The sequence below is a fragment of the Argiope bruennichi genome, chromosome 4 (genome assembly GCF_947563725.1).
Source record: "Argiope bruennichi chromosome 4, qqArgBrue1.1, whole genome shotgun sequence".
NCBI lineage: Eukaryota > Metazoa > Arthropoda > Arachnida > Araneae > Araneidae > Argiope > Argiope bruennichi.
The window spans coordinates 84,731,259-84,754,063 of NC_079154.1; the positions used below are offsets into that span (position 1 = coordinate 84,731,259).

General features: G+C 28.9%; 1 protein-coding gene across 5 annotated transcripts in view; it reads left to right on the forward strand.

Annotated features, from left to right (window-relative positions):
* Positions 1-22,805, forward strand: part of LOC129966078 (cubilin-like) — a 432,527-nt gene that overhangs the window by 398,729 nt on the left and 10,993 nt on the right. For all 5 annotated transcript variants that reach the window (XM_056080447.1, XM_056080449.1, XM_056080450.1 and 2 more), the window contains 8 exons: positions 2,634-2,808; positions 4,862-5,070; positions 7,445-7,652; positions 12,212-12,420; positions 13,804-13,845; positions 15,174-15,357; positions 17,989-18,182; positions 19,571-19,790. In XM_056080447.1, the coding sequence (XP_055936422.1) occupies positions 2,634-2,808; positions 4,862-5,070; positions 7,445-7,652; positions 12,212-12,420; positions 13,804-13,845; positions 15,174-15,357; positions 17,989-18,182; positions 19,571-19,790 (1,441 nt within the window). The remainder of the gene's footprint in view (positions 1-2,633; positions 2,809-4,861; positions 5,071-7,444; positions 7,653-12,211; positions 12,421-13,803; positions 13,846-15,173; positions 15,358-17,988; positions 18,183-19,570; positions 19,791-22,805) is intronic.

The window sequence follows — 22,805 nt, forward strand, 5'->3', positions numbered from 1 at the left end:
TATAAATAACTTTGTTCTGAAATTTAAGAAAATAATATTAATTATTATAAATTTATATTTCTGAATAAAACTGGAATTACTAGGACAGTAAATTCTCCTTAATATTTTATGAACTTAATGCATGTTGATAAACTTGAAAAATATGAACATCGATATATTTCAATCAAAATTATACTTGTTTCGATAAGTTTTATTATGGCACTATGCAAGAGAATTTTTTGAATTTATTTTTTACTATCATTAATTATTCAAATCGTGACAGCAGTTCATTTTTTCTCCTTAAACATACTTTACTTAAAAGCATCTCATTAATTTTAATGTATGCTTTTGTTAAATGCATTAGCAAACAGCTGAATTTTTCACGTTTCCTTATATCTTAGACTCTTAATGTACATTTAAGATGCGCTAAAAATAGCTATCACTCAAGAATTCAAGAAATCTTTTAAATATGGAAATCATTCCTTATGAATAAATCAAAACTTGCTTTATTCATTTATCAGATGTTTGATTTTCGTGTTTTCTTAAATATATGATTACCTAAACATTAAATTTACTGACGAGAATTTAATTTTGATTAGTTTCAAAATTTTTTATTCAGTATTTTGAAGCAAAAGAATAAATTATTTTCATTGAACTAGTCCTTAAAATATATTTTTTTACAGTGATGAAGAGTAATTTTTGTTCATATTGATAACTTTTGTCTTGATAAAATTTGATTTATCTTCCTTCAAAACATTAGGAAAGATATTGGCAATTTTTCAAGTCCGAACTTTAAATAATGTATAATTAAAATTTGAAAGTTTTTGTTGTCTTACATCCATTTATAAAAAATGTCATTCAAAAACACATATTTTTATCCTATCTTTAAATTCAAATATTTGCTTTTTTCTTGATACCAATTTCATTTTCGTATATTCTTTTTAAATATTTTTGTTAATTCAATTTACTACATAATCTGTAGCATTTATTTTGTTGTTAAATGAACATTTAATCTACTTTCATTTATTCGTCAAATCATTCAAATCCATTGGTTTGCTTGTATTAAAATGGAAATAAAAATGTATTCCCTAACACTTTTTACTAAAGCTTATATTTTTGATTAACCATTCTTTCTGCATCAAGTGCAAATGTGAAGTAGACTAATTCCGCTCATATTTTTATTTTTCATTCTAATCAAATTTTAAGGTAAATTAGTAGTTAAATGCAATTTTTACTAACACTTAGACACGACTGGTGTCGTTTTGGTGATATTGGGTTGCATCCAGTCTTTTAGTCTAAAACTTACATAATTTCACTTTTAATCCATGATAACGATGCAGCTACTTTGTTCTTATCAAAGGTGAAAGAGATCTTTGAAGGTCATTTATGTTGTTTAAATAAAAAGCAGAATTTAAAAAATATAGAATATCTAATCTAAAAAAGACTGCATTCAGCTCCACAGTGCCTCCAGTAGAATACTAATGATTAACAAGCGGAGGAACTAAAAGTTTACAACTTAACAGCTAGAAGGCCCATTATACTAAACAAACAAGGTGGTCTAAAAGGCGGCTAGTATTGAATAAGGACACTTTCGTCTCTGCTTTTATCACAAAGTCACACGAGTTTAGTTTAGTTATGTTAACGACCTGCTTTAAAGCAACACTTGGGTTACTTTGAACATCGGTCAGATTACGAGGACGACACATGAGCTGACAACCCCCTCTCCACACCACACCGCAACAACGGATGGGCGCTTGGCCGGGATGGTTTAGCGTGCACCAGACCCGCTTAGACGAGGGTTTTTCGGTGGAATCGGGTCTCGAACCTGAAACCGTCCCTTTGCGAATCCGAGACCTTACCACCAGACCATCGTTGCCTTCGCTATCTCGAAACAACATTCTTTAATCTTGATTTGCACATACTAAGTGATTGTGATTAAGGTGTGCATTTACCAGACTTTAATTGGTATAACTGTTAGCAAACGGAAGTTTTAAGTTTATAAGGCGATATCAGTCATATTTTACTTTTAACAATAATCCTTGGCCATTGAAAGTTTGTATGATTATGTACAGACGGAAGACTAATTATATAGTTTCTAGCGTTACTGTTGGTTATATTTTCTAATCTTGTCATCTGGTAATCACATTTGTATAGGAGATTTCTGCTATCAACCTATAATATATACAATTCTATTTCCAGCATTAGCATATGATTCTAGGATGATTAATTTAGGGGGTGGAAGGTTAGTAGTAGAGGTCCAATATTCAAATATAATTAGGTCTCCAATAATTAAGCCTTATGTATCTTGAAATTAAATATTTTAGAATGTCCGATTGTGTCTTATCTTCAATATATTTTATTTATCTACTTTTCCGTTGGCTGGAAAATAATTACTTTAATTTGATATACTTTAATTAGTTAATAAAAAAGAGGGTTTTTTTAGGTATTTTGTTGAGAACATTTTCCTTTGAAATTTTATAAATCCTCCATTTTTTTATCCAAAAAATTTGAATAAAATTAAATATTAATTCACTGACTTAGCCAAACTTTGATTTCATAGTTAAATTTTTTTTATACCGACGTGTTTTGCATATTACGTGCATTAAAATCTTGTTTATCAATATTTTTAGTTACGACCTTTCCTTTCTTTGTAGAATGTGACCGAACTTTCGTAAGCAGCGAAGGCTCGAAGAATGGCACTTTCAGCGCCCCTTTTATGATCAACCACCAAAACTATTCGAGGCAGTGCATTTACACCTTCATTGCGACCGAAGATGAAAGAGTGCAGATCACATTCACACATTTTGCTCTCAGAGGTGCCAAACCTATGTAAGTGAAACAAGCTTTTACTTCTTTACACTGTATATTGTCTACTGTATAAGGTCCGATATTTATTAAACTTTTGAGAACTTTTCAGTACTAAAAATGACGATTACTTTTATGTTTGCAAAGCACTAGTACTAATGCATCAAGCACCGATGCTAATGTTTCGATTATAGGAGGTGTCTAGGCTAAAAGTATCCAAGCGTTATAACTTATTATTACTTAATTACCTACAATATTATAAACTTCTCTTCCATGGATTGGAAATTCTCCCGAGAGTTTTTGTTCTAGATCGTTCAGAAGCAGACCGTTCTAGGCGCAATGTAGTTAGCATTCGAAACAACGGCGAAAAACCTGTTCAGCAACTATTCTGATATCGTAGAAACACATGTTTAATTTTGATACGCAGGAAAACTTTGACATTTCACCAATGATTATTCCAGTGCCTTCTGTACATGGCTGCCATGATCACCATTAGTCTCTTTTTCTTAGATATCATTAAATCAACTGCGGACAAAAACTTTAAACTGCTAAACTGTTAAAGAATAATATCAATCAGATTATTCCTCAAGAATCTTTAACGGAATTTTTTGGAAATAACTGGATTACCGTTTAAATATTTATCTTATCTTGCTACAAATCGTGAACCCGTCGAAATCACATTGAAGCTTGGTGAGATGCTCTTTCTATTTAAATAAAAGATAATAATAATTGTACTGGGTAATTCCTAAATAAGAACTAAAGAGTTTGGATAATTTTAGACTGAATACCCTATATTTAATCCACATTGTTTTCAATATTCGTCGACAGCGCAATATTTGCTGGCAAATAATGACGATGTTATAACTTCTCTATGTTTTGTTCTACACATGTTTGCTTGGAACAAGCATTAATTAGAACTGGTTCCAATATTTTATTATTATCTTTGCTGCAATTTATATTATATTGCTGAAAATATTTTGCTTGGAAATGAATGGGGTGTTTTTAACAGAAAAGTAACAAATGGAGTGTCATCACCTAAATTTATCCAAATAATTGTTAAATGATATTCATATATATATATAATTAAAGAGAATTTAATATAAAAAACTCTATAATTTCTCTCTTCGTGTTTAAACAATAAATAATGCTCTGTTAGTAGCGATGGTGATAAATTTTCAAGCGTTTAAGTGCTAACCATGATACATATAAATAGGATGACATCGCACACCATTGAGAAACCTATTATTTTTTTAAATGTTTTTAGTCCTATATGGATTTGTAGCTTTGTTACATAATTTTTTAATCACATAATATTTTTATTAATGGAGCATTTGTTTTCAAAGGATCTTAAAAATCTGTGACTTCGCTTTCGATATAGTGAGACTTGATATAAAATGGTTGATAAAGTTGTTTCATGTTAATATAACCGAAATGGCAAAACGGTTGGAAACGAAAAAGCAAAATGGTAAAATCATTTTAGCCTGACAGAATTCAGAGGATGGTCTATTATCCGCAAATTGCGAGCCGTTTGTAAAAACGCTCAAATTATAATATAAAACAGACATTTGGTCAATTCAAATCAAATTTGAGACACGGTTCTCTTTACTAGTAGATATTCAATAAGAAAAAGTTGTTTAAAATATTTATTACATTTTTCATTGAAAATTGATGAAAATTTTGATATTTTTCTCTTTAATAAGTTTGAATTATACTAATGCATAAAAATCATCTGATACCACTTTAAAATTAAAAATAATAACAAAAAATTTTCGATGATGCCAAAAGCATTTCCGTGAAACTATTTTCTCATATTTTAGCATTTCATTTAAATGTTTTCAAATTTTCTGTACAACAATACTTAAATTTTTTTATTGAATTTATAATCGTGCGTGCCGACAACATTAAGTATATTCTTGAAGATATTTTATTGCTGTGACATAGATAAAGAAAATTTTGAAAATAAAATAGATAAATTATGCCTAAAACATTATCTACCTCTATGTTTCTGATATTTAAATATAAGTTCCTTTTATTTATAATTTTTATATGCGTCTGCAATAATCAACTATTCTTTCAGGTGTAACCACGAATACATCGACTTGTATATGGAGATCGAAGATCCGTCTGTGGAGCTGATACGGACTCCCTTTGGAGGTCGTATCTGTGGCAGAAATATCCCCGTCTCCCGTATATCCATGTACGAAACACTCGTCCTGGCCTTTTACACAGATAGAACTCGAGTGACACCTCAGTTATTCGGAGGCACCTATGAGTTTATAGATGCAGGTGCGTGTCTCGACGAGGAAGTTTCATATTCTACATTTTGGTTTTAATTTATTAAGAAGCATTGCTCCTTGGCTTTAAGTTATTAAACTGACATTTTGCATTAGGTTATATGAAGGTGATATAAATTAAATAAGAAGTGCCGATGTCCTAGCATAGGGGTCTTCCCCGTGGTCTGGGCTTCCCGGGTTCGGGCATGGTTGTTCTTCTGCGTTCTATTTGTGAGGAGTATGAATGTGCCCCTTGTAAAAAGGGGTTTTGCAAGCGAATGTGACGCATGGAGTAGCTAAGTCGTACTCTTGGCCCTAATTGACGCTACTGAGAAAACAAGAGATGCTCACTCGGCTTAAATCGCTGTCAGATCTGTCAGAGGGCTTATAAAAGTGCCATAAGTAACAACAACAGCAAATAAGAAGTATCAAGATCATGAAGTGCAAAGAAGCCTGTGCAAAAACTATAGGAGAGATAATAATCAAATTTTGTACACATACTTTCCGGAATATGTGATACCCGCCTTTTCCATGAATGTAACTCAAATGACACCAGACTTTTTCGAGACACCTATGAGTGTATAGATGCATGGCTCCATCTTTACTAGAAAGCTATATATCTAATATTTAGATTTTTATTTTGTTAAGAAATCTTGATTGATTTTAAACTTATTAATCTGCAATTTTAAATCACGTTATAAACAGGTTTATGCCAATCATTCAGTATTTTTTGCCCATGATGTACCTAAACACTTTCTGCTTAATATACGTATTTAGGCCTTTTCTATGCAAAAATTGAGGAATGGTTCACAATCAAATTTTGCAAGTATATTTTCCTAGGTATACGGAGTTCATATAATTCTACAGTGCAACTACAGACGTGGCAATCCTACTGTTTTCTGAAAACATCTCGATATTAAAGTGAGGTACTCTTATTATTTCAAAATTTCGGCAAATGATTTTACATTTTGAGAAGACTCGGGTTTTTACATTAAAATTTTAATTGGATAAAAAAGCCAAATGCACTGCAAAGGGAAACAGCAACTGCTTGTGTTGAACAAGTAATAACAAATGCATTCGAAGCATTGTTGCATTTTATTAAATCTCCGTATTCCTCATATAAGAATTTACAGTTATTATTCTTAAAGTAAGCAACTTATTTATACAAAGCTAACGTTTTATTTAGTCGACCTAAATATAAATCTTTTACTTATTAATCTACCGAAATCAAAACTGTATTATTAAAAGAATATAGATGTCAAATAGAAATATGATCCATTTAATAGCTTTTGCACAGGAAAAACTTAAACAATTCATTCAATACTATTATTTCGATAGTTATTATGGTAAACGTTTTGCCCATATATATTACAAAAATTCAGACAAGGCAAACTTTCTTACCAGAGGAGAATTATTTGAAACTATAAAATTTTTAGAACATATTTGTTTGAGAATTAAAGGTATATATCAATTATTAGTTTTAGAAATTACATATAAGTTTTAAACGTTCTATTAACAATAGAATTTTTCACTAATTCTCCGTGCATTTTATTTTTTCAAAAATTAAAAAATAATAATAATAATAATACATGTTTTCCAGGTGTACATTCACAATATTGCCTTTTAGTATTTATCGAGTAAAAAGAAAAGTTAAATACTCATTTAAGTGTCAAAAGGAAAAATTAGCGTTTTTTTTTTTCTCTCTAAAAAGACTCTTTTTTTTTTTGTTACATAATTACGATCATAAGCAGCTGCTGGTCTGAATCAATCCACTACAACTTTGTTTATATATGGAAGTCGATTTGAACGAACCGCAACAAATTTTATGATTTTTAATTTTTGACATTATTAAATTTAAAATAAAATTTAATAATATTTATAATTTACTTTCTTTGTGAAAATGTATATACATTAGGAAAATTTCATATATTGAATTTTTAATATTTTATTGACAATTTTGCGCATTAAGCTCAGTATAATTTCATATTTTTGCATACAAATTTATAATAACACTACTTATTTCGAAAAATAATTTACTTCTTTATCACTAATGATTAAAAAAATAAAATTTTCTAAACCTGATTAGGCATTATTGAAACAAATTCTTAGTAAAAATGCTTAAGGTGTCAACATGGTAATGGAAATGATATTTCTGTACTGTCCACATTTTTTTTTAAAGTTTCATTAAATTATTGCAAAGTTGTATTTATACTTTATTGTTGTACATTGTTGCAAAGTTGTATTTATACATTATTATTGTACATTATTGCAAGATTGTATTATACTTTTTTCAAATTTTTAAAATTCATTTATGGAATATTTATAAAATCCCATATGTTTTCCAATATATATGCTAATGCAGAAACTAATTATGCATTGTTTTGCAGCGCAGTACGTTATGGGCACACCAACACCCAATACTGTGTGCAGCTATACAGTGTATAGTGATCAGAAGAGAGAAGGTGATATGATGTCTCCAACCTATCCTGGTGTATACCCCAAAAACCTCCGCTGCAGTTATAATTTTTTCGGGAAGCGAGGCCAAAGACTCAGGCTGGAATTTATGGATTTTGATCTCCTCTACGGAGGTCCACAGTCAGTCTGATTTAGTTATTTCTAATTAAACATTTGAGATATTGATTTCGCTTATAAAACCTATCATTAACTTAGTAGTAATTTGTGTATAATAGGTTAATGTTCACAGAAGGAAAAAAATATTACTTAACTAATCACAAAAAAGAAAATTTCAGTAGTGAATAGCTTTTAATTATATTCTCAGGCCAAAAATAAATGAAATACTGTTTAGAATTACATTAGTATGTAAAAAAAATCATACATTTGTTTATTACATGATTGTACTGCAAAGGCCAATTGAATTTTTATAAACTCTAGATAGTCTTGCAATTAAAGAATAAATTCTGCAATTTGTAATTAAAGAAATATCACTCATTGTATTTCGGAATCATTAATGTAAATTCCATTTAAGTGTATCTCGTTTAAAAAAAATTAACGAAAATTTCAATATTTTCAACATTTGTTAAAATATAGTCTCTTGCTTATTAGATTATTTTAATTTTTTTAAATAAGCGATTCGGAAAAAAAAATTAATGAAATTTTCTCAATTATTTTTATAATATTCATATCTACGAGTATATATATCTATAGTATCTAGCTGTATGTAGCATATATATTTCGTAAATAATTAAAACGTATATATATATTATATATATCTATATATTTCATATATATATCTTAAATGGGTATGTTTCTTATATATATCTAAAATGTATGCTTCAAGGTAATTTCAAATTGAAAATTGAATCTGGAAATCCAAAACAAATATGTTAGACTTTTTAAATTACCTCGAATTTCTTGTGAACAAAGGTTGCTCTTTCCTATATTATATTCATTATATATAGTTTACATCACTTATAATATTTTATGCCTTTCTCACTAGATATTATTTTCAAAGCGTATATTCAATGCGCAGTCAGCTTTGAATATTAGCTTTGAAAATAATAGTTAGTGAGAAAGGTATAAAGTAACAAAACTATACGTACGTGTTCAATGCTTGTATAGCTTAAATTTTGCCTTGCACATGCCGAACACATAGCATTTTAATATCATAAGAGAGGTTTCATAACATTTTAATTTCCTTTTGAGAACTTCGCTTCCGGTTTACGTTTTACGAGATGGGTAATTTTTTTTAAAATTTCATTATGCTTTAAAACATAAAACACAAACACTCAAAGAACCAAACTGTTTTTCTTAGAAATAAGAAAGCTTTTAAAAGAATTTGATTCAACACTTTAGCTCGTGTGAGTAAAATAATCTTAAATTCAGGTATAATGGGCTAAAAAGATAGAAGCTGTTTATTATGAGGCTCCTGGTGGCATATATTTCATTTTAAAACAGACATTTTTAATACTGATCTGAAAGCTCAGATTTTCAAAAAAGAGTTAAATATTGCACACTTCATTGTGTTTGTTCTTGAAAAAAGAAGAGAGTTTCGTTAGTCAAATATTATTAAGTTCAAGTTAATATCAATTTTTATTCTCAATTAATTCATTTCATAACTTTACGTACCAGAACTTATTTGCGATAATTTTAAACTCAAAAATCAACTTACCTACTAGTAAGTTGCCAAAAAGTTATTAAAAGTTACCATACCTATTATTTGATATCTGGTGTTTTGAAACCATACTTTAATACGTAATCTTATAGTTGAAACCCAGCTGATATTATTTTTTATTTTTGTAAAGGCAAAAAAGAGAAAATTATAATTTATCTCAACGTTTGTGTAATTATAAAAATTGCTTTTTCCAAGTTTCATAATTTCTCTACCTTTGGACAGTTTACTAAGAAATTTACCGTTTTATACGAACAAATTATCTTGTAGAATTGAAACCATTTCAAATTGTTGATTTAATTATGTCTGAAATCTTCAAAAAAGTGAATTATCATGAATTATTCATTAACTTTTGAAATTTGTTAGAATTTCTAATAAATGTATTTATTCATGATTATAGTATATATAATTTTTTTTATCACTGAGATTAAATTTAATACAGAAATTAAATTCTTAAACATGCATAAAGTATGTCACAATAAAAAATAATTTTTGGGCTTTGTTCGCTAATATCTTTGTTTTTTTAATGTAAATATCTATTTCCCTTGCAATTGTTTACAATATCTATTTTCATTGCAATTGTTTACAATATCTATTTCCCTTACAACATTTTCCCTTAAATCTCTTAGACTGCAGTTTTGCTACTGTATCCACAAAAATTTAGTAAGAAAAGTAATTTCAAATATTTTTTATATTTATTTCATGCTGATTAAAAATGTAAGCTTTAAGGAAAATTTATGCTTAAAAATTCATTTTTTATTAAACTATGCAAAAAGTCTGAATTATATATAAAAACAAAAGTACTAATTTACTTACCTAAGGCTACAAAAAAACTCAACAAAGGGTAACTATTCACTGGAAAGTTTAATTGTGCAACTACTATAAAATTATAGGGGGAAATTGCCACTGCAGTTTAAACAAGGATAATTTTTATCCACATTTTCATTCTATTTTAAAATTGCACTAACTTCTTTTTGAAAATCATTCCTTTAATTTTTAACTTTGATCAAATGACACCAAAACCTAAACAATCAATCCTTTCCAAGTTTCTATGTTATACCAGAGAACAAACATTTGAGTTTGATAGATTTGACGAATACAATATCAGCACGCGCAACAGAATTTTGAGTTGAATCTGGAGTCAATACATGATTCTACCTTTAGGCCATTGAGGCCCTTATTCTAATTAAATGAATGCATTTCCATAGTTTCACCGAATGAATGTACGTCGTTTCGCTAAATGAATATATTAAACTGTTCGTAGAATGAATTTATTACGATGTTTTACTAAACGCATACATGACTTGTTTCACAGAATAAATGTGTCTCCTTGTTTTATAAAATAAATGCATTACATTATTTTATATACTATATTACATTGTTTCACAGAATATGTTTATCTCATATGTATTATTGCTTATAAAACCGCGGAGAATTATCTCTCCAAAACCGTCTCACATACTCTATAATAAATGTGTTATCCCAGAGAATGCCTTGCGTGGCACTGGCGTACAATAGTTAAGAAATATTAATTTTTGGCATGACTTTAGCAATTTTAATGAATCTATTGTATTAACCTTGACGAATTTTAATAATTTTTAATTAATCCTTGGCATACCGTTAATAGTATCCAAAAATCGAACTTTTAATTTTTGTTTTAGACAGTTTTCTCCCAACCGACTGAAACAAAAAATTGATATAAAACTACACTTATAGACGAAAAATCACATACCAAATTTGATATATTTAAGGTGTATGTACACACTTGAAACTTCAAAAATCATTCAAAATATCGAATATTTCTTTTATTGCTGAATAATGTTCTCTGATTTTTAGCTTTCAAATGATACCAAGATGTTGTCAATATTCGATATATTGCTCGAGTTATAATTATTTTTCTTGAGGTGCTTTCATTAAAAACTCTAGTTACGGATTTTTTAAAACTCATTTTATGAAGAATGATATTTTCCCTCTATGTTGCTTCATTCGAACAATCATAACTCAACAAAAAATGAACCAAATACAATTATTTATGTATCAAAATAATCTGTATGAAATAGCGGATGTTTTGCGTCTCAATCAAAGTTATATTTATAGAAATAAATTTTTAATAGCTATTTAAAAGTTAAAATTACAGAAAAAATCTCGCTTTTTCTATTCATCGTTGATGAAACAATTGTTTAAAAAAAAACTATACATTTTTATAACTTGTTTGAGGCAGACAACATGAAGACTAATATTAGGCATAATTTCCAACTAGAATTGTGTGACTGTACAAATTAGAATTTAAGATATCATGTTTCAAAAAATATTATAATTAGCTCGTTAAATATTATTTAATTAATTAATAATTAGTGTAATATGGTTTTTCTCACTGAAATAAGTTTAAACATATATTAATGACTTACTGTGAAAAAACTGAATTTTTAAAGTTAGAATTTTAAAAAAATCTCCTAGTGTGTACGTACACCTTAAATCATTGCATTTTTGAGTTATAATGTTTACATGTTTCTGGAAGTATAGACGGATAGACATTCAACCTTCTGTTCGATTTGGCTCAAGCTCTTATAGATGCCTTAACTTATCTACACTACTTAAACTTTTGACTTAATTTATCTACAATATGTCAATTCTGCGGACCGAGTTTTATCTAGCTAATTCTCTTCGTTTTGTAGTTATCGTATTAACTTATATTCGAACAGCCGAACAGACAGACTTCCACAGAACATATTTTATTCAACATTTTATAGAAATCTACAAATTTGGCATAAAGTAAGTTTGCCAAATTGCAGTCGTCTTACTGGAAGTGTTTTATAGTTATCTTTGTCTCCGGTAGGCTGATGGATATTTTCCAAAAATTGTGTTTTTCGAATTCAGGATGTCTAAAACGTGTAGATTCTTCAAAATCTCGAGTTCGAATTTTTTGATGATTAAAATATTTTCTCTATACTACTTCTATGAGAAAGTTATAAACAAAATGAGATTATTTTTCATTTATATTGTTTTTTTTATCTCTTCCTAACAGCTGTCCCTTCGATTTTGTAAAAATATACGATGGTGAATCCGAAGAATATCCCCTCATCAACACGTATTGCGGGCAGCAGCGGAATTTAGTTGTGTTTTCTTCCTCCGAAAATCTCTATGTGAAATTCGTGACCCTTCAAAGAAATGCAGATAATTCTAATAGAGGATTTAAAGCAGCATATGAATTCAGTGAAAGATTTGTTAGCTTAGGTAAAGAATCTTATTCTTATTCTTTATTCAAGCAATTGCAAGATGTAAATATTAAAGTTGTTTTGACTTCAAAATATGAGGGTTCCCCAAATGAAAAGTGAACACTTGCAGTTGTGTTAGAATGACTGCAGCCATAGCAGCACCAATCAACAAAGTCAGAAAGGGCGGTGGTAGGTATCCGCACTGCACACGGCGTTCAACAGTGAAAGCTGTTCGTGGAAGTGGAAATTGATCGAAAGTAAAGTCGTATTATATATGGATGCATCCAAATCTGCACGACGCGTGATATTACGGTTTCTTTTTCTTCGATTGCCGTGGACCACTCTTGATTGATTTCCTGCCCAAAGGAGCTTAGTTTAGTTTGGTTTAGTTTTTTCAACACTAGGGCTATTTTGGGACAGATCTCGTAATTTTGAACCGAGGTCAGATGATGAGGACCACACCTGAGCTGGCACCCCTTCTCCACACCACACCAGCGGGAGGACGTTCGGCATGATGGATTTAACGTGCAACAGACCCCCTTACACGACGGTTCTTCGGTGGAATCGGGTCTAGAACCTGAAATCCTACGGCTCACAAGTCGAGACTTTACCACCAGGCCACCGCGGCCTCTGCCCAAAGGAGCACTATCAATTCAACACAATACTGCTGTACTCTGACAAAACTACAGAAAGCAATAAAAAGCAATCGACCAGGCCTTCTCATTCAACAAGTGATTCTTCTCCATAACAATGTCCATCCACACGTCTCCCGTGAAATACAGACGACGTTAGATTCCATTGGAAAGTGTTGGAACTCCAGCCGTACCAGATTTGTCACCCTTGATTTCCACATCTTTGGGCCACTTAAAAAAAGCCTTACATTCGACATGTTTCCATTAGGACGACGAAGTGAAGGAAGCTGTGCAGGATTTACTCAAAAATCAACCATCATCTTTCTACAGCAAAGGCATACACCTGCTACCAAAATGATGTGACTAATGTTATAGTGCCCATGACGATATATTTTAATTTCGAATAAAGGTATTCCTTTCACTCAACATGACCAGTTTTTATTTGGGAAACCCTTATATGAGGAAAAGTTGTATACTCTTAAGTAGGGCATTTCGATATTCTTATTCTTTATATCTATAGTTTTCAAATTTTTCCAAATAATGTGAAATTGTGTGCAATTAATCATATTTTAAATAAAAACGTTAATATACAATGATGTTAATGTTAGCTTTGAGGATATTTATTTACTAATTCAATTTTTACAAAATAACATATATTATTTAAATCACATCCAAAAGTTTGCTCTTGACATTATCTTTTTTTGTAGTTGCAATCTCTTTACTATATATTTTTGTAGCCTCAGAAGTAAATTATTAATTTTTTTTCACAGATTTTATCAGCAAGACGGACGGAGAGCACATTCGAGGAACACGTGAGTTATTTATACGAAAACTCATTAATTGCTTTTTGTATCCTAACTCACATTCATCACATAAAATGATTGTCGTAAAGCAATTTGTAAAATTGGTCCTCTTTATAAATGATTAATTATTTCATTTTATTAATCTTCCATTAATTAATCAAATTCATTGATCAGTCTCTCTCATTAGTATAAAAAAAAGGAAGCATAAAATAAGAAAGCTTTAAAATGAATGTACAGAAATCTTTAATCTGAGTTTACGAATCAATATACGAATTGTAAGAACATTCCTCACAATTCGTGTATTAATCTCCTGAAGTTACTCTCATATTAAGGCAGTAATTCAAAATTAATCGGTACGACCTTAATTATTTTGTTGAAACTTTTTTATTTTAGGTTAAAAAAATTTCATTCAAATGATCTAAATTAAAAATAAAATTAACAATTGATTTTCGGAATATTTTTTTTATCAAAGATGGGCATCTAGGAAATGTTTGCAACAGAATTAATAAAAATACATTTTTATCTTGTTTTTTTATATTGAGGTAAGTTTTCTTATAATAAACTTAAATGATAATAAATTTTGACAAGACTCTACGTTATATTATAAGATTTAATATTTATAAAATAAATTCAACTTTGTTCCGCTCTTGAAGAAGAACAGAGATAAAACAAAGAGGAAAAGAAAAATGAAAATGTAAATTAGTGCTATATATCTTTTATGCGTTTTTGCATTTTTTCCTTCAAATATATATATGTAAACGATGTAGATAATTGCACCCTTCATATATTTATAAAGGAACATTCACAGCATAATAAATTAATATAATAATGAAACTGGTGATTTGAAAAAAATAAATTTCCAAGAGCTGTTTTTTTGGTGTTAGTCATTGCTATTTTCTTGTCATCTCTTTACCGTATTCTTTGAAAATCAACGATGATGTTGCGCAACTTAATATTTGTTATGTTTGCTATAAACGTATTACATTCTTACCGTAATTCAAGGGGAAAAACATTTATATTAATTTTGTTAAAAAATATCCATAATAGTATTTGGAGAAGGAAGGTAACGAGAAATGAGATTTAAGAATCTCCTAAGAAACTCATATACTTTTCTGTTATAAGAAACTAATATGATTATTTACTCATTTAAAAGCTTTTAAAACGCTAATAATATAAATAGGTTGACGGAGAAATTGTGTGTATATTTTAACATTATATTTTACATCTTTCGTACAGCTAAATTTGAGTATATTGATTTGAAGACATAAAAAAAACTGTCACAATGCCCATCTTCCTAAGAATAATTTTTTTTTAAAAAAATCATTTTTTCTTTTTAGAGTGTGACCAGAAAATCCTTAGTAAACGAGGTTCCAGTGGATTGGTCTGCTCTCCAAATTACCCTTATCCTTACCACCCCGATGTTATTTGTCGCTATTACATATATGGGATGCAAGACGCTCAGAGACTGGAAAGAGTTCGGCTGAAGTTTGAAAAGTTTGAAATACCATCGACTACCCCGACGTAAGACGGTTTTCTTGAAGCACAACCATTTTTGAACATGTTCATGCCTTTTTTAAAAAAATTTTTTGTCTATTATTCATCACACTAATGTATATTTCGACACAAAATAATATAACCTTTTAAAAACCTATTTGCTTTATTAATGAAATATTGCGTTTTACGATGTATTCGATATGATGCCAATCATAATTTCTTTATTAAATTTTATATGGCTGTTGCAAATTATATCAAAGAAAAATGAATCAAATCCCCTATGATCATATTTCATCCTCGAAAAATCTAAATGAAGCTTTTTTTCAAAAAAATATTACGAATATATTACTTGATTTATTATGCGAATTATCTTCGATTATTTCAACGTTTTCAAATAACTATACAATTTGTATAGCCGTTAAATTTCTTCCTTTTATCAAATATATATATATATATATATATATATATATATATATTTGATAAGTCAACTATTTAAGCCGAGTGTGCAGCAGGCACTCTGAGGGTAAAGGCCCCTGAGCAACTGAGGGTAATAAGTCTGACTTCTAGTTCATATGGCAATGATGCACACACTCGTTTGCACAACCCCTTTTTACAGGGAGGGGGGCTCTTTCACACACCTCATAGATATAACACAGGGTAGAGAACAACCATGCCCGAACCAGAACTCGAATCCAGATCAAGGGAAAGACACGCTATCCCTCGGCCAGGTGCCGGCATGGTGGAATGTAAACAACTGTGGTCATTAGAATGTCACATATTAGGGATATGTAATTCGGAACATCTGGAAAGAAAAAAAAAATTCTATTCACATATTGAAGAAAAAAAAATTAGTCGAAATTCCCACTTTTTACTCTTTTAGATTCTACATTTGCTCTAACACTCATTTAATTATACCGACACTATTTCAAATATCGTCATCGGCTCCACTTTAATTTCGAATTATTTTGTAATTGATATACATTCAGTTATTAGATGACAACACTGACTTATATCTTTACTTTGGACTGTCAGATTATGAAATACAAACATTCTTTCTTGCAGAATTTTATGTATTTCCATGCATCACGTTCTGAAAATGCACGTCACTATGATTTACTGTTACACATAACCTCTAATGTTTTATCTATCTCGTCAAAAATTAGGATACCCTTTCTTGAACTTGATCCACCTGTAAATCTTATTCATACATAAATAAATGTAACGTAGATGCGAAAGTACGTGATATTCATAAATATATAAAAACAGAATATGATAAAAATTGGCTTAAATGTAGAATGCAGATTATGGCGAAAACTGATGTAAAATTATAGAACTAAAAAAATATAAATTTTTAAGTATAAAAATTCAAAAGCGCAAAATACATACAACTTCTTTCAGCAAAATTCCTTTAAAGTAATTCAAGTACAGAAGCGTTGCACTAAAAGAATTTGTATTTCACTTTATGAACAAACTTGTTTTTAAAAAAAAGTCTTGGAGAAGGGGCATAGTAATGCATTTAAAAGTTCCTTAGTTCTGCAGTGCAACTTTTTTTGAAGAATTCTTCATTAAAAAATTGACAATTTCTACTCATTTTGCAATAAAAGATGTAATTATTCATATTTTAAAATTAAAATATATGCATAAGAAAGATAGAAGTATACGGTAAATTGTAAAAATTTAAAAAGAAAATGCAGAAAAATTTAGAAAACAAATGCAATGCACATTAACTTGAAATTGAATTAATGGTGACATTAGTAAACACATGTGAATGATTCAAAAATTGTATTCCTTAATACAGTTAAAGATTACGAATCAATCTCCATTCAGGAACTTGTAATGTTTTAATGTTAGTGTTTAGAAACTTGTTTAAAATCAGCTTTTGAATCATATTATAATGTGAAGAAAAACATTAAAATATGACGATTTTGATCAAGAATATCACCTAAAATAAACAATGACAATACTACAATTACGGAAAATATACGAAAATATGCCTTCAAGACCAAAAGCTACACAGCTGTTATTCTGAATTGTGAAACATTTATTTTTGTTCAAAATAGTTTAATATCAATAACAAAAGATTTTTTTTGTCAAGACATTTTTCTTTTAATTTAATATTAAACTTTACAAGACGCAGTGATTCTTGTTTTCTCCATTGCTTTTTTTTTGTCGCGTAACCTAGTATGCATTAAAAATTTAATATGTATTTATTTTATTTTATTTGTTATTTATTTGATTGCATTATAATTTATCAGTTATCATATTTATTTACAGTTTAATCGAGAAATTATCAACAGAAGATTTATTATTTTTAATCATTTCAATAAAAATAGTTTTATACAATTTTTCCATCCTTTCCTATATATATTTGAATATATTTATACTTATTCAAATATTTTTTTCAAAACCTAAAAGAAAAATTAAAAAATCGCAACGAGTTATAGAACAGTATATAAGAGCCAATTGAACTAAATTTCAGTACTAACCATTATCAGAAGTATAACTGATACTGCAATTTCCACCATTTCCCCCTAAACAATTTAAAATTAGTTCTACAAACTTTTTACCAAGTAAATTTCAAAACGTTATACAGTACATTTTTAAATTATTCAGAAATATGCAAACATTTTAAAGTTTTATAAATTACTTTTATTTTAGCTGCACAGAAGGATTTCTCAGAATTTATTTGCAAGGACAAGAGGAGCGTTATGCTTTAGATGAATTCGACCATAATTTGTGCGGCCAAGATTTACCGCCGAGCTTAAAATCAGAAGGACCTCGACTGGTGATGATTTTTAAAAGTGGCTCGACACAAGGGCAAGGATTCAAGGCCCAATATCACTTCGAAGCAGGTGAGAATTATATTTTTTGTTGGAACATCTTAATCGTATATTTAGGAATAATAAAGATTGGCTTATCAGGATATGTTAATGAGCATACTCGCTTATATAAATAAAACACATCGTAACTAGGATTGCAAGTTGCCTTCCCCACCTAAAAAACTTGTCAAATTTAACAAAATTTTACACACATTATTTAAGACAAGAGAAAGAATATTATCAACATTTAAAAATACAAAAATCAGTTAAATTTTCAATTAATTAGAAAATAAGTAGCATTTTTCCATTTATTTGTCATAACTTTGGAGAAGATTGCTTCTGAAAATATTTTTACTTTAACTTAAAATTCATAATTTCATCTTTTTAAGAATACTTATTTCATTTCTGAACCGTTTTTCCTTCAGCAGTGCTTTTTTTTAAAATTTAGGGTGAATGATTTCAAAATAAGGAAACACTAGGCAACGGTACAATCTCTAACTAATTTACAATTATAGTTATTTGAATTTTTAATTTAGTTTATTTAAAGTTATATTTTAGCAACTTCTGTTTTTTTTTGGCATTAAAGTAATGATTTAACGGTGTTTAAATACAGGAATAATTTACGAAATCAAAGTTATGCTCTGCATTTGCTGGGATCAGCTCGATATGACATATAACTGTTGAAACCGAGTGAAACCATCCCAGAGAATCGGTATCGAATGCTAATTGATGTGTTTGAACCGAAAATTGAAAGAGACACGACAAAGTTATCCTCTAACGTGACAATGTTTGTCCACATATCTATGGACTGGTCTTGATATGGAAATACTAAAACGGGAAGTCTTACCCCGCCTGTCATGTTCTCTAAAAGTTTTTCCTTACCATTTGTTTGATCGATGCACATGGTCTAGATGATTAGCATATCGGCTTTAGAAAGAGGTCCAAAAATAGATCAATTTTCCGATCGCCTCTAAAGACGTGTCGTTTTTGATTCGACAATTGACCAGAAGGTGAAGAAAAGTAGTACCAAGCAGCGAACAGTACTTTGAATTACGGATAGGTGATCACTTTTTGAAAATTTTGGAAGAAAACGGCGAAAACAAAGTTGCACACCTAATACATGCTATTTTATAGTTTCTAATAGAATGTTTAAAGTTAGTAAACTCATTATTTTTTTAGCCCAAATTTTAGAAAACATTAAAAGCTTATAATTATATGTGCAATAGCATAATGAACCAAAATGGTGCAAAGTTCCTAAGATATTATGAATTAAATGTTTAAAACTCTCCAAACGATATTACGGACGTCAATTTTTAATAAACTGTTTCCAAAATATTAACCTGTTTCTTCTGATATTCCAGATAAAAGCCATAATATTATTAACAAAAGTGAATTTGTAACAATTTGTTTCTTTGCCTCAGATTACCAAGTGCCTGGTACTGCGTCTCCGAACGGATCATGCCAATTCTTCTATCGCAGTGAAAGTCAAAAATTCGGGGATTTCAACTCACCCCACTATCCGGCCAATTACCCATCTTCGATACAGTGCGAATATTATTTCCTTGGTCTCCAAGGAGAGCAAGTCAACTTGGTCTTCAATTACTTCAAGACCAAAATGGACGTAGAAGCTTATGGATACAAGTAAGTACCGGATGGTAGAGTTTGTTATACTATATTGTATAGTGCTATATTATAGTATTCTATATTCATCAATATTGTACAATATTATAGTATTCTATATTCAACAATATTGTACAATATTGTAGTATTCCATATTCCATTATATTGCACAATATTATGTTATATTATATTATATTATTCAATATCCAACAATATTGTACAGTATTTCAAATATTGTTTAATATAATACAATATGGCACAAAACGTGTATATACGCTAACTGGGTATAAGTATACTGTTCTTGTCAATAGTTTTAAAAGCTGTGGATACAAGACTTTCATAAGAAAATAGAATAATGTTTATTTATTTTGAAGTAAGACATTATTTATCTGTTCTTCAGTCAAATAGCTTTTACTTATAACAGACATCATAGTATGCTTCTTGTTTTTAATTATTGGCAATAAATAAATAAACACTACGAGAATTGAGACCCTATTATCGATGACAGTTCCTTTTTACATGTAAATTAATTCTTTAAACCTTTATCCTGAAATTAAACATACAACATTTATTCACAAATTACTTTTAATTCAATAAGGCAAGGTGGTTTAAATCTACTTAATGATTAACTAGGTGGTTTAAGGTAGCCAACTACGTTCGAAGCAATATTTTTGAAAAATTGGATTTTTTAAAAAATATTTATGGTTTTTAGATGTATTGTCAATTATAAACACTATATATACAAAAAAATTATTTGGAAATATAATATATTTTGAGAAATAGGAAAATTTGTAGTTAATTTTAATGAAATTCAACCTAAACGGTTAACACTCTACACAAAATTGTAATGCAGCAATCCTATTTTTCTTTGTACACAAGTTATAGAATATAATGATGAATGAAATGAACCAAAATCTAAGAAACATTTTGAGATGCAAAAAAGTTATGGGTAAAAATGTACGTATATATACATTTTTTCCATAAATTTACAACTTAATTTTTCTAAAAACACCTATAAATGAAAAAGTATTTCACCAACAATAAAACTTTTGGTTCATTTCATTGCCCGCAGTATTTAAAACACGCGCTGAAATTTTTATGTAAATACCTCTATTGGTTTTTGAGATATCATGTTAACGATGGATATTTTTTATAAAAATTAAAGTTTAAGAAAATTGAAGTTAAAGAAATATTTTAGCTAAAAAATTGTTTAAAATTATCCTGGATGAGAGATCAGACCTTCCTTTTCCTAGAAAATACTATTTTGGAAAGAGGAAAGCCTGAACTACAAGAAATAATAATAAAAGAAAAATTCGCCAATGTGGTCGAAAACCAGTGTTTTTAACGTAGTCGGATACCTTAATATAGTTATGAATAACAGGTTTAGTTTGATTTTTCCGGTTAGTTTCTTTAAAGCAATTTTTCCCCATAATTAATTTAAAATTATAGTGAGGAAAATAAATGACAAACTGTATTTCTAAAACATTTTGCATATAAAATTACATGCACAACTAATATAATACTAATATTTATAATGCATAGCTTCAATCAAGTAAAAGCTTTTAGTCAGCTTCAAATGTAATATACATTTTCAAACGGTATTATTAAAATAGTTTCTATGGTTTTTAAGTAGGGTTATTTCAATTTTTTTATGGGTAAAGATGTTATTTTCAGCTGAATAATTTCCCTGTTAAACGAAGATTTCAATTATTGGTTTGAAGCAAAAGAATATATTATTTATATATTTATGAAACGTTTAATATGAAATATATACTTATTCAGTAAAAGTAAAATATTTCTTTATCACTAATGGGAAATTCAAATTTATGTTTGTTACATTTATCATGCTTTCTTATTCTGCTTAAACAAACTACATGATATGCGAGGGTACAAAGAACAGTCGTTTCAAAATAAACACATATTTTATTTCAAAAAACGACATAAATTTATAAGTAAAAGCATAGCAAATGTTGATATTTAGGGCATTTAACTAAATTTTTCCAATAATATAATTGCGTGTTTCGGGAATTTCTCTTTTGTAAAATGGTTACTCCAAAGCATTTATGGTAATTTTTGATCATTTCATGGTTTTGCTTTGTTTACTATCGTTCCTTCGACATTGCTTAATCACATATTCTGATTATTCTTGTTTGTTTAGAAACATGTTTTGTTTTAAAAATAGTACCATTGTTTTGTTTTCCCTAACAAAATTGCGAAAAATGTCTACAAAATGTCTCATTTTGACAAAATATTCAAAAAGTATAATTTTGAAAGCAGTCAGTTTTTTATCTGTTGAAACATTATTTGATACTGAGCGAAAAAATATTATGTCTTTTCAATTTTTAAATTGGTGATGTATTTAAACTTAGATCCTCGGCTATATATTTAGTTTGTTGTGATGTTATAGTAAAAACACTTGACAGAAAATGTGCATTATATTTTTACTCTTATTCATTATTGGTCTTTCTGCTTACACGATTTTATATAATATTGCTAAAAAAAATTTTCATCTTATAAAAAATCTTATTCACTTTAATTAAATGTTAACAATCGAAATTGAATTTTGAAAACAGTAAAGCATTTACTGTTTTCAAAATTTATTACCAGTAATACTTTTGGTTTATTTCAGATTGTATTTATTAAGAATAGAAATTCGTAATAATGATCATTATTCCCGTTTACTTACATTAATTATTAATTAATCAGTAGTACTGTCAATAATAAAAAAACATAAATCCACATGTTTAGGACACATCCACCATGTGTCCCAAAATTAACGCACAATTTAAATTTGCCACCATTCGTGTAATAAAGTATTGACTACCTTATTAAATAAGATATTAACAGCAGATAGTGTAGAGTTAGTAAAAGTGGAGCGTTACACATTGGAAAAACGTGTTAATGCAAGATTTGAATTAAATAAAAAACACATTTTTTTTTCTTTAAATTTTTATATTTTTATTGAATCGCAAAGTACACAAGATATGATTATTTATGACAAGCACATAGGGCAAATGGCCTTCAGGTACGCTTTGC